This window comes from Amphiura filiformis, chromosome 8 (genome assembly GCF_039555335.1).
Source record: "Amphiura filiformis chromosome 8, Afil_fr2py, whole genome shotgun sequence".
NCBI classification, from domain to species: Eukaryota; Metazoa; Echinodermata; class Ophiuroidea; order Amphilepidida; family Amphiuridae; genus Amphiura; species Amphiura filiformis.
The window spans coordinates 42,069,442-42,083,087 of NC_092635.1; the positions used below are offsets into that span (position 1 = coordinate 42,069,442).

General features: G+C 38.3%; 1 protein-coding gene and 1 long non-coding RNA gene across 2 annotated transcripts; one reads left to right on the plus strand and one right to left on the minus strand.

Annotated features, from left to right (window-relative positions):
* Window positions 1-956: 956 nt before the first annotated feature.
* Window positions 957-4,910, minus strand: LOC140159546 (uncharacterized). The gene is made up of 3 exons (XM_072183036.1): window positions 4,841-4,910; window positions 2,554-3,479; window positions 957-1,190 (listed from the first exon to the last, which is right to left on the minus strand). The coding sequence occupies exons 1-3, from the start codon at window positions 4,908-4,910 to the stop codon at window positions 957-959; spliced, it is 1,230 nt and encodes a 409-aa protein (XP_072039137.1).
* Window positions 4,911-11,525: 6,615 nt separating this feature from the next.
* On the plus strand, window positions 11,526-13,549 carry LOC140158264 (uncharacterized). The gene is made up of 3 exons (XR_011859746.1): window positions 11,526-11,734; window positions 12,546-12,650; window positions 13,436-13,549. It is a non-coding gene; the product is annotated as an uncharacterized lncRNA (long non-coding RNA).
* The last annotated feature ends 97 nt before the right edge of the window (window positions 13,550-13,646 follow it).

Genomic DNA, 13,646 nt, shown 5'->3' on the forward strand with positions numbered 1-13,646 from the left:
GTAGCAGTATCTTACACAGACTTGACTTGCATGCACTGTCTATTTCTGCTGTGCATAGTAAGTGAAATGTACACATTGTGTGAGGTACCTAAATGATCACTGGGCATGCTGACTAAAAATGCAACAAGTTTACAAGTTTTATTACAAGTTTACAAGTTTTATTAAACTCTATAACTACCTTCAAAAAGGTATGAGAGAATATAATCAACCATACAGTCATTATATATACATACATACATACATACACACATACACATATAACCAAATACAAATATATAATCCAAATACAAATCCAAATAGATAAAATAAAATACATTATAAGATAATACCGTTTCAATTTTACGACTTCAGAATATACGACAATGCATTATAATAGGTTCACTGCAACAGAGTCACTGCAATTTTGCCCTATTTTAATCAAAGTTTATGAGTATATGGTAATTTAAAACAGGAATGTATAAATAGAAACACAGCTGCGTATTTATAAAAAGTATTTATAAATATAGCCGAAGCATACGGATAAAGCGATTCTTCAATTGCGTTATTAATGACGGACTTGTTGCAGAGAGTAGACTGATTCTCTCTTGTTTCTTTCCACTAGCGAATAATCTGCTGAAGCAAAGATACTTTGGTTGAAGATTCCACGATGGCAGAAAATGACAAAGTCATTGGCCTTGCTATAGGAATGGAGTTTGTGGATGGCAAAATGCACATAGATACTTCTTGGACTACAGCTGTATGCCTACAGGAAAGATCGAAAATCATCTCTACGGCTTCTACGCTGACAACGACACCTGATGTCTTTGATGGAGTCAGACAAGTGTTGGGAGACGTTCTGAAAGGAATACATCCAGGTACGTATCATGGAGGTGACACTACTATACATGGCTATAAGATCTAGCGCGTTCTCAGATAAATATGTTGGAAATAATAATGGCGAGCCCATCACATGACCTTCATTTTTGCTCATAAAACTTGCCTTCCCACTTGAAATAGGTAGAGGTTAGATATAGTTTAGTGAGATCGACTACCTCATTCCAGAACAGTCTAGTTCTCTGGTCAAAGCTTGGATCTCGCTGAAGAGCATCACCTGTAATTTCCCATGTGTCATCAATGGGCACATTAGTAAATGATGAGACAACGTCAAAGCTAACTAGAATATCGCCTGGCTGTAGTCGTATCTGTCTAGCCTTATCAACAAAATGTTAGGAATTCTTGATGTAAGACGTGCCCTTCCTCGATAAAGGGGAAAGTATGCCTGCCAGATGTTTGGCAAGATTGTAGTATCCAAGTGAATTGATGGAACTCACAATAGTTCGTAGTGGCATGTTGTCTGCACATTAGACCACTATGCATTCGTGATAAACTAGGCACTACACCCCTGATCAATTTTGTGACTAATTTTGCATTTTTCTCAAAAAATAACTACACACTGGTAACAAAGGTTATGTATGTTATAGGGGCAAGGAATTCAATTACTTCACTAAAATTTCAGTGATTCAAGACAAGTGGTTCATTATATATGTTAAGAAATGAGGTACATTCTAGCGGTACCTCTTTTCTTATCATAAATAAAGTACCGCTTGTCTTGTGTCACTGAAATTCCAGTGTAGTAACTGGATTCCTTGCCCCTATAATTACCAGTGTTTTATTATTTTCTTGAGAAAAATGCAAAAATAGTCACAAATTTATCAAGGGGTGTAGTACCACCTTAAGTTTGAGGTGGGAGGCCTGGTCTTTTGCCAACTTATTTTGCTTTTGAAGTTATCGATAGATTTGCTAATCTTCTTTTCATGATATGCAGTGTGATTGATCTTTATTGAGCGTAATTCATAACTTCTAAAATTTATCTGTTCATTGTTTGTTGTAATTTTAGAGCTTTTTCACGCACCGGTATACTTTTATTTTATGTATTGCTTTAATATTCAGCTGAAGTCAAACAGATAAACATCGGTACTCCACAAGCTTTGAATGCAGTGATAGAGCAGGAGAATTTGTCACGTGTCACTGTTGTAAGACTCTGTGGCTCAGCGTCACAATTGCTGTTACCATTTGCGAACATCCCAGACAACGCCATCAAATCAAAGGTATCTAAACCATTGATTTTGATTTAAACTTTTGATCCAAACACAAGGAAATAATTCCTACCTCGGAATTTTCAGATGGTACTCCATCTTTCATCAGCGAGTGAGTGACTGTATCAGGTCGTGATTTTCTTGACCTTTGACCTGATAACAGACTCGTAGACTCCTGAAAGCTTGAACCGGCCCCGTCTTTGTTGAGAGATGGTTGGTTGGCTTTGATGTGAACTGCTTCTTTGACTCCACGTTGGAACCACCTGTTGTCTCTGCCGAGTATGCGGACTTTATCCAAGTCCACAAAATGTCCCGGAGACTCGATGTGAATGTGGTTTGAGACCTCTGATGCTGTACTACTGGGTCTCCTGTGTTCATTGAAACGTGTTTTCAGAGAGCGTTCAGTTTCGCCAATATAGGCTTCTTTGCACTGTCCGGTACCGGTAACAGTTTTGCCCTGGCAAGGGATGTAATATACCGGACCTGTAATGTCCTTCTTATCTGTCTTGTCCTTGGGTGACACGAGGATTTGTCCAAGTGTGTGGGTCGGTTTGAAGAAAACGCTAACACCGTAGTTGCTAAAAGTCCTTCTAATGGCTTCAGAAGTGCCTTTGGTGTAGGGGAGAACTACGTGACCTTTATTTGGGCGTTTATCGCCCACGTCGCTCGTTTTGTGAGTTTTTGGGTCTGTAGCTTTATCAAGAGCCCATTTGGGATATCCGCATTTTACTAAAGCATTGTTCACATGTGCTTTCTCGTCTTCGCGATCCTGGAGGTTAGTGACCACGGTGTCGGCCCTATGGTACAAAGTTCGGATGACTCTAAGTTTGTGATCAATGGGGTGAATAGACGAGAAATTGAGATATTGATCGGTGTGTGTGCTTTTGCGGTAAATGGTGACTTTGATGGATCTGTCAGGTTGGATTACGGTGAGAGTGTCTAGAAAAGCAAGCGAGTCGTTTTCCTCTCCTTCGGTGGTGAATTTGATGTCCTTGTCCAGCGAATTTAGATGGTCGGTAAATTCTTGCGAGTGACACTTCTTAAGTTTGCAGTGGGTGTCATCTACATAGCGAAACCACCACAGAGGGGGGTGGGGTGCTGTCGCTATATCTCTCTGTTCAAGGTCTTCCATGTAAATGTTGCACAGTATCGGAGAAAGCGGAAGGCCCATGGCCGCACCGTGTAACTGTTCATAATAGTCTCCATTGTAAATAAAATACTGTTTCAGACAGGTTTCACAGAGTCTAACTATCTGGTCAGGTGTTAATTCAGTTCTATCACCGAGGGCGCTGTCCTGTTCTAGGCGAGAACGTACAATCCGAAGTGCTTTGTCCACAGGGACAGATGTAAATAAGGCACTGACGTCATACGATCTCAACTCCTCCTCCTCCTCTACTCTTTGATCTTGGATAAGTTCAACAAATTGCTGCGAGTTAGAAATATGATGTTTGGTTTTTCCGACAAGAGGTGACAAAATGTCCGCGACTAATTTGGAACAGTTATAAGTGATGGAGCCAATGCAGCTGACAATTGGGCGCAATGGAGTGTTTTCAGGAGTCTATGAGTCTGTTATCAGGTCAAAGGTCAAAAAGGTCAAGAAAATCACGACCTGATATAGTCACTCACTCGCTGATGAAAGATGGAGTACCATCTGAAAATTCCGAGGTAGGAATTATTTCCTTGTGTTTGGATCAAAAGTTTAAATCAAAATCATGATTTATACCAACACAGATGAACTTTCATGAACGTATCTAAACCATTGTTGTTTAGTAAAGAGTCATCATCACCCGACCCATAACCATCATAATGATCGACATGATGATCATCATCAGTGTCTATAGGTTAATTAATGCGTATTATACCGTTGTGAGTGAAAATCTACAAAATAACGCGCTCACTGAGATATTGATGCATCTAAAGAGGGGAGTGCATTAGACGCATAAATATCTTGTCGAGCAAAAAGGATAACGCATTTTTCCATTGCATAACTTGACATACATTTCGTTGATTTGAAAAATAAAGGAATCGTTTTCCTACCCTCCCAATGTTTTAGAAAAAAATTCTAAAAAAGAAAAAAGATTCCTCTATTCACAAGTTTTTAAATTTTTCAAATCAACACAATGAATGTCAAGTTATGCAATGAAATGTTTTGTAACTCCTAAATTGATCTTACCATATCTGAAACACCGGCTCAATAAAACCTTCTAGAAAAACCCCATACATGTCAGTGAATCACTGTTTTATACTGCAAGAAGATTGCATGAGTGACTGGGTTATCGTATACATAAAATTATGAATCGCATCCATCGAAATTGTTAGAGAAACTTTAGTACATCAGTAATTTGTGAATGTGACCCTTATACAAACTTTGATGGCCTTTTCCCACCATCTTAGAAAGATACTTCAAATTTGTTTAGTATATCAAGAGCTACATCTGTGCCAATTTCTGTGCTTTTTCGGCAAAATGCACAATAGGTTCCACGATTTTGCAACACTACAGCGGGCGCTTCCCTCTTCACGCCGTATCACCTTATTATCGGTGGAAGACGTTGACAACGTCCATGTTTTCTGATGATTTCTTATCCCTCCACGAAACAATAATCTGTTAATTAATGGGATCCAGATACCAAGGTGTTCATGCAGTTATTGGATAATCCCGGACTAACTCAGCTTGTTGATTTCCCTACGCATAGAAGTGGCCATACAATGGACCTGATCATAACAAATACTGACATTAATGTTATTTCAACCGTTTATAAACTCACTCTGATCCTGCCATGTATCTGTTAAAGCTACTCTTGCTGTTATTCGATCACTAGCGTGAAAGAAAACCATCTCTTGTCACAAACTTGCCAACATTGATCTGGAAACGTTTCGTTGTGATATTGAGGCATCATCCCTGTTCTTCAGCGAAATAGGATCCCATGGAGCTATTAAATTTGTACAACAAAGTGACTGCCAATTTGATTGACTCTCTTGTACACCTAAATTCCGAGTCAAATAGGATCAAGGAAGCCGAGACCAAAAGGCAATTACTCAAGTCCATAGTCAACAGTAATACAACAGCCAGCGTCTCGACCAATCTTTCATGTCCTGTTTGTCACAGAGTGTTCCGCGCACGGATTCGACTCATCGGCCATATGCGCACACATCAATCTCATATTTCTTTTTAACCGATGATCATCCATAAATTGATGAACAACCAAGTAAAGCAAAAACATTTTTAATTCACGAACTCTAAATTAATAAGGAAAATTCAAAAAGTATATGAGAGCTTTTAAATTATTGTTCAACAGCATCAAATTTAGTTCTGTTTGATTAAAAAAGTGGGTAATGGTGAATTGTCTGTTTAATTAAGGTATTAAAATTCACAAACATAAAAGTTGCCAATGGTACAGTTCTTTCAGGGACAACTAACTACCACCTTAATTTTGCAGAGACATTGTACTATTTGTTGTAGATTATGGGGGATATACATCTCTTGAATGGCGGATACGAGTTCGCCAAAACCAAAGGTACAAATAAACCAATTGCTCGTATCAATGTGGAAGAAGTGCTCCAGTGTATTGACGACATTGGTAAAAGCCAAATTGACAACATAGTTATATGCGGGATATACTCACCAGACAAAGCTGATCAAGAAATTGAAGTAAGTCATAATCTACAGTGATATCAACTCTTTCAAGATATCTTAAAAACATGATCACGTTTTGAAGACAAAAATTAGATTTTCTATCTAACTTAACATTACAGACCCATTCAGTGATTCCAGCGCAAGTGTAAAAAAAAATAAAATTGTTTATAAATTGCTTAAAATTGAAGGATAAGTCATTCAAATTGTCATTTGGTATTTTTGAAATGACAAATTTGGCAAAAACACGAAAATTCGTGTAAGATGTCTTAGTTTGTCTTAAATACATGGCTTTCGGCTGAACCACTCGCAGGCTATGTTAGCACATCATTGACAATGACAAAGGTACGATCGTCCGGATGAGCAAACCACTGAATGGGCCTGAGCGGATGACACCATCTGTACACACTTATATGAACCTATGGCACACTAAGCCCCAAACAATTCACAAAATGAGCTCTAGTATAGGCCTAGAAGATCGAGAAGGACAATAATATTAAGGAGATGTCGCTGCTTTTGGGGCTCCGAATCGAGCGAGGGAGAAGTTGTTTTTAGCATATTTTATCGGGAATATTTTGTGAAAGTGTGTATGAATTTAGATAAAATCAGCGATAAATGGGCGTGAATAGTTTTGCATACCTGCTGATTTACGTGCTTAGGCTATTGGGACGGACGATCTTATCCTATCACTCGCAAGGTCCTGTTGGATTCACATCGCATGTACTCTTTGACAAATCAATTATGGGTGTGTCAAACTTGTGATATATGCCTTCCTGTAAAAACAATCTAACCCTTAAATATAGCGTTCTTTGATCAAATATTTACAGGTCGGAAAACTCTTCAACAAGTACCAGCCCAAGATTAACGTTACTCTGTCTCATCAAGTTGTCGACAAAGTTGGATATTTCGAAAGGGAGAATGCTAGCATATTAAATGCAAGTGTCAAAGCTTGGTTCAACGATTACGTCCAGAAAATTGGCGAGACTCTAGCAGCTGTGGATTTGCACGCTTCGTTTTACCTGGTTCAAAACGATGACAACCTTATAAGGTGATACATTTTGCTGTTTGTTCTTAATTTCAAAGTGTCGCATGCCGGTTATTAGGGTTTGACACAATTTGCTGACATTACCATTACAGCATTTCAGCAGGTAAACACACGAGATATAAATCAAATATATCAAAATCAAATTCATTTTTATGTTATCTATATTATATCTCATCATTATCTTTCGGCTGCGGAGTAGGCGACCACAAAAGACTTCTCCATGCACAGCCACAGCGATTTTTGGCAAGTGCGGCTATAATGCAGATCACGTAGGAAGTGTGTGGACATCAATGCTTTCTTTTGCTATATACGTTTGAAGGGTTTATTTTCAGCGGGGTCTAAACAATGAAAAAAACTTTTATTTTAAGGTATCATTTCCCACTATTGATGAAATATTTCATTTTGCACAAATAAGAACCGGACAATCATGGCCGGGACCATGGGGTGGCACTAAATTCAGGGTTTTTATATTAGCCACGCAAACCTATTGCGAATTTTGTTGGCTTGCTCTCAACAAAGTGAGATCGGTTATGAATAATTCACATCAACCCTTACTTGGCCCATGTGATTGAGGTCACCACATAAAGGACTGGTGTCGTTCGTTCTTTAGCGAATCGTAACTGTTGAAGAGAGTGACACCGCCCTCTATAACGGTCACGACGGGTGGAAATACGAAGGAAATGCACGACAAGTATAAGATATGAAATGCAAGTAAGTATTTGAAGTCACAAAACATGTGACACCTAACGTGATCTTGCATAATGGCGCCGTATTTGTTTGTGTGTTTGCATTCATGTCCTCGTCTGAAAAGAATATCAATCTTCACTAATCAGATATAAAGGTATTTGGAATATTGATTTTATAAGTAGGTAAAAAATCACATAATAGTGACTACGGTGTTAAAAGTAAAGCACCAATGGACCAACCAGTCTGACTGAGGTCACACTGAGGTTGCAGTGACGTGGTCGGATTCCCGGAAATCACATGGGCAGCCTGATTGGCGACTGGTTTGCATGTACTTAATTGTCATTTGTATACTCGATTGTTTATCTTGGTCGATTAACATCTCTTTCAAATGCTGATAAATAGCATCTCTTTCAAATGCTGATAAATAGCTATAAATTGTGGTTTGCGGTACATTTATCTGTTCGAAGTATTTTTAATAGAATTCTATCATTCAGACGGGGGGTGATGCAGCAGAATTTTAAAATACTAGATTTAGCTAGATTCCACCCGAGCTCGACTCTTTAGATGCTAAAATGTCACGTACAAACTTGAAGTTTACACACAAAAAATTGAACGACTACATTTATTTTAACCAGTTTTACAATAGCTATTTAATTGCGCATTTAACCCAACCAGAGAAGATGTTCTAACATTGAATTCGAGTAAAGCTCTGTCGGCAGACATTATTAGCGCCCTCTAGCAAGGTCACGACGTCATTTTAATAACAATACGCTATTTACATAAGAATTGGACACATGCTAATGAGCTATCGTCACATTTAATAATCCTTGGCCGGGACTGTATCAGCATGCAGCATAATTGTTCGATTATAGAGAGAAAACTTACACACTCAGATTCCCGACTACCCAATTCCAGCCCCTGCTGTAATTTTTTTCAGAAATTTCTGACGAACGCACGAAAGAAAGGAAGAAAAAACAAAGAAAAAACAAAAGAAAAAACGAAAAAATGAAAGAAAATGAGGAAGATAGAAAGAAAGAAAGAACACAACCGTGTTGTGACCCCTTAATGACCTTTGACCCCAAAATATATGTAAACCCCATAGACATCAGCTAATGTCAATGCATGGGTGCACGTGGCATCAAGTGGCATCACCTTTGACCCCAAATGAAAAAATACCACATATATACATTGGGTAAACACAATAAATGTGTGAACATACCATGCATCACTCTCCTATATTTTTCTTGGCTGATAAAATTTTTGAAGGTATTTTGTTTTATACCGGAAGTGACCCCTTAATGACCTTTGACCCCAAATCTGTGTACACCACATTGACACTGAGTAATAACAATGCATGTGTGTAAGTGGCGTCACTGTCCTATGTAATTTGTGGGAGAAGATGCATTTTAAAGGTATTTCGTTTTATACCGGAAGTGACCCCTTAATGACCTTTGACCCCAAATAAAAGAAATATCACATATACACTGGGTAACTGCAACTCATATGTGAACATACCGTTATTTTCCTATGTTTTCCTTAGCTAATAAAAAAATTTGAAGGTATTTCGTTTTATACCGAAAGTGTCCCCTCTGAGTTGAAATCACGTTTTCCCCCTATGACCCCTGCGTGACCTCACAAGTTTCATGTGACATGTAGGGGCATGGCCATTGATCATTGTGACCAAGTTAGGTCAAAGTCGATGTAAGCATAAGAGTGCTAAAGCAAACGTAATGGTTGAAAGAAAGAAAGAAAGAAAGAAAGAAAGAAAGAAAGAAAGAAAGAAAGAAAGAAAGAAAGAAAGAAAGAAAGAAAGAAAGAAAGAAAGAAAGAAAGAAAGAAAGAAAGAAAGAAAGAAAGAAAGAAAGAAAGAAAGAAAGAAAGAACCTGTAAGAAAAAAGACACAGCGTGACTCACGTCACGGCTGTGTAAAGAAAGAAAGAAAGAAAGGATAAACATATAGGGGAAAATATAGAATTCCACTGAACGAACAAATGTAGAATTCCGCTATTCAGAATTCAGAAATTCTTGTTTTTATTCATTGTGTTATATTTTTTTTTCTTTGTATACATCAACAGTGGTGAGAACCTGGGTCCTGCATTGTCACAATTTCCAGTGCAAACTTTTTTCCCACTTGAAGCATGCATCGTGAAATCAACCAACTTTCTGACAGGTTAGTGAATTAAACATATGTAAGCATTATCACGGCGCCAGCAAACGTCAGTTACTTGTGCCTGTATATTTGGAAAATCAAATTCTTTAAAACTGCCTAATTAGTCTCAAATGTGGTATACCATATTTGAGACTAATTCGGCAGTTTTTTGATGATTTCTTCGGAAATATACCGATTTGGAACGCCAAATTTCAATATGTTTATGAGAAAAATATGAGCTTTCATCTGATACCAAAATCAAGTGGGGGATGATTTGACTGATTACTCGAAAAATCAAATGCCATCAGGAAAGTGATGATACGTGATCTAAATAGAACTATCATAAAAAGATGTTACTAATATTCTTAATCTTCTGCAACTAAATCTACATCTACATTAAAGGATGACTCCGACAATCACAACATTATGCCTTATATTGTTAGAAAACAATTATCAAGCACGAATCACTTGGTTTTATTTGAAACAAACTCATATTGACCATAAAAACGAATATTAACAGCCGGCTCTCAACACGCGATGCTCAAAATTTCCGCGCCGAAATTTTCTAGTTTAATGACGTCATGGTAACTTCTGCTCGATTGTTGTCAGCTTTCATTGTATTATTAGGACGTCATTTCACTGTACAATTTCGGCGCCCGGGAATGTTCAATGAATATCGTGTGTTGAGAGACGGCTGTATTAATTCGTGTTTATGGTCAATATGAGTTTGTTTAAATAAAACCACGTGATTCGTGCTTGATAATTAATTTTCTATCATATAAGGCATAATGTTGTGATTGCCGGAGACATCCTTTAATACTCAACAAAGTTGCATAAACGCAATGTATATAATAGCTGAGGTGATTAAAGGCGCTATTTCAAATCAATATGGCTATACAAATCTGAGAAGAAAGAACCCTATATTATTAATACAACTCTTGAAGCAGTCAGCTGACTTTATTTACACGGAAGGAGGCAGGGATTTGTATGGTGTTTATGCATGTGATGTGTCACGGGCCTTAATGATTTAGTACAAATACAAATTTGCATTTTTCTTTAACATGCAGATTCAAAAGATGCCATCGTGGTCAACATTGGAGGAAGACAAGCTACTGCAGGAGTTTTGAAAGACGGGAAGGCAAACTTTCAGACTACAGTCATGGAAGTGTCTGGTATTAAAGCCTTTAGGAAAAGTCCGTATGTGGTGACTTCCAACCTTGGGATGTTTTCTGTAGTGCACCATTCAGAGCAGGCAAGTGTTATAATTCAAATTAAAGCGCATGTAACATTTATTTTATGAGAGAGTCATACTAGTATACCAGGGCCAAAGCACTCATGATGAAAGTGGCGTTTTTTGAGTGACTGATTATTAACTATTAACGATTTGTTTTTTTCTTAGTCACACAATTTCTGATCGCACAAGAAAGACGAACCGCGAAAATTCGAGAAACGCACCACCCCAAAGAAAAACCTGGTTCTCGGACTTTCGCGGTTCAGAGTTTGAGTAGATGGTCCGTGGCTAAGCAAAAGGCAGGTCCTATTCGACAGACTAGTCCTTGGCTGCTGTAAAATTCACTTGTTCTTGTAAACATGGTAAATAAGAAAAAACACTCGAAGAAAGATGCGGTCATTTGGTGATTGGGTGATGGCTCTAAAAAGAAAATGTGCATGGGTCTTTGGGTGGTGAACTATAAAAAAATATGGTTTAATTGTAACGAATTGTAAATAAATTGGTGTTTGGGTGAGAGCGGACTCAAAGCATGGCATCCCTTTGGATGTTTGGTGGCAATTTGCTATATGCGGTGATATCACCATGCTTGCCCACGTTGTTTGTATATACATATACCAACGTTGTTGTATGCATCACTGGTAATATCTCAATGAAATAGGTGAACGAAAATAATTCACACTATTTCGAATTTCCAACAATTTAGGATGTACAATCCATTGGTCCAGATAGCGTAGATGTACCCAGTGATGCATTGGTGTTTGGTGGTAGTGTTTTAACATGCCTGGATGTAGCAGTAGCAGCAAAACTCATTAGTGTGGGAGATCCGGGGAAAGTGGAGCATCTTAGTAGCGATTTGGTTCTGCGTGTTTTGCTAAAGTTCCGAGAAATGATAGAGGATCTCATTGACAGGACAAAGGTACAATTATTCATTGATATTAAAGGGGTACATTGTGATCCACAGCCTCATCCCCCCAACTGAACACCAAAAAAGACTACACCATGATTGTGTGCATAAGATTCTTGTAGATTCTTTGGTTTGACAAAGATATTGTCCAATTTGTATTTTTGGGATGTTACAACCCGAAATTACAACACAGTATACCCTATAGACCGCTGTAATACATGTATTCGTGCGTATAACTCCTGAATTCAACGTCAGTATCAATAATTATTGAAAATGTCAAAAAATAAGCTTTTTTGTGGATATCTATTGAACCATGCTCTTAAAAGATGATGTTAAAAGCACGTAATGAGGCAAATGGGATGACATGAGCCATATTTTGCCAGTGTCTGCAATTTAACTAAAAAACGGCAGTGTATTGCTTAATATTAATACATTGATCTTATAGAACATAGGTCAAGTAAGCCGATAATCACATTTATATGGGTCTTGCAGTTTTTGAGTTAAGGCAAATGATGTATCAAGCCAAAAGCTTTGGGCCTTTTCCTCCTCCCGAACCCCCCCCAAATGCACATGGGGAGGACATGACACCTCTTATATAGAGCATTGGGGTATCCTTTATACGGAATAACTCACATACCATTCCTCTTGCGTGTCAGCTTTATCTGTCGCAATATTTGAACGCAAATTACACCGCTAAGTTATGCTTCCCTCTGACCCGAGTATGATCGAGTATGTCCGTTTTGTCCCCCTCTATCCCTCTTTCTTCATTCCTTTCTTCCTTCTTTCTTTCTTTCTTTTGGACTATTTTCCTTCGTTTATACAGGAAAGTTCAAAGGATATTCCGGGTGTGTTTCTTGGATTTGGCAGTACTTTGATAACAGATACATTGAGTGGGATATCTCAACTGTTAAAACCACAACACTATGAGGTAAAGTACCTGTACCTGCTTATTCCCAGACTTCCATATTCCGAGAACATGGAAGCTTAAAGCCATAATGTGTGATTTGCTTCACAGCGACACCTCAATTTTACTCGGATTTCTACTTTTTACATAATTATAATGCCCAGTGGTGTACTAAAATACCACGTAAAAGACTAAGCCTGAAGTGCTTTAATAACAGTAAAATTTCACTATTTATATTAAAATCGGGGAGACCCGGTTTTACTCAGAGTTCACCGATCGAATGCTTGCTAGCATGTCCCGTGGATGTCAGTTTATGTGTACACACATTGAGCGCGATGCTCTGTGTAGTATTACATATAATACGATCGGCGAGCGTAGTACACGCATTGTAGGCGCTGGAATGAAATCGAAATTTTCTTCGTTATACCTCATTTGTTTGGCTCGAAATTTAAAAGGGATAATGTGATCAGTGAAAACAAACATTTAAATAGGAATCTATTCTTTATGCAAATCCCACATTATTTCTTTAAGCACACGATATAGGCCTATCAACCGGGTCGTATGCGGTATCGCCATTTTTGACCTCGTAATCATGAACTCTTCACAAACAGTGCGACAAAGTAACCCACTAAGTATGTTTTTTTTTCAATTTGTAACTGCTAACCGTCTATTTTGAACGGGCTGTCAGCCTTGTTTCTTCAGCCTCGTACTTCCCCGCGTACTTCACGTGTCGAATGTCCTATACCACCTGTATCAAGCATTGCATCACTTGAAACTCGTTTCATCACTTGAAACTGTTCACATTTCAGTTTGCGGAGGCTGTTGGTGCTGCTGCCATGTCAAAAAAAGGAAGGTGGACTTTTTCAATCTGCAAAGAGGTTATTTGGCGCTAGGGGAAGAAATGTGGCAGCCACAAGTGGGGGGCAAAATAATCCACACAGCTTCCGGTTCGAATTATCTTCAAGAAACGACCGCAATTTGTACTTACGACACAATGCTAGGATGACATCAGTTCCACAG

Excerpts from the sequence above, each read along its gene's own strand:
- LOC140159546 (XM_072183036.1), bottom strand. The coding sequence starts at position 4,910 with ATGGTTTTCTTTCACGCTAGTGATCGAATAACAGCAAGAGTAGCTTTA. Across the intron at positions 3,480-4,840 it reads AGATACATGGCAGGATCAGA|ATCAAAGAGTAGAGGAGGAG; the intron begins GTGAGTTTATAA and ends AACTTATCCAAG. Across the intron at positions 1,191-2,553 it reads AGAAGGACATTACAGGTCCG|GCTAGACAGATACGACTACA; the intron begins GTATATTACATC and ends TTTGTTGATAAG.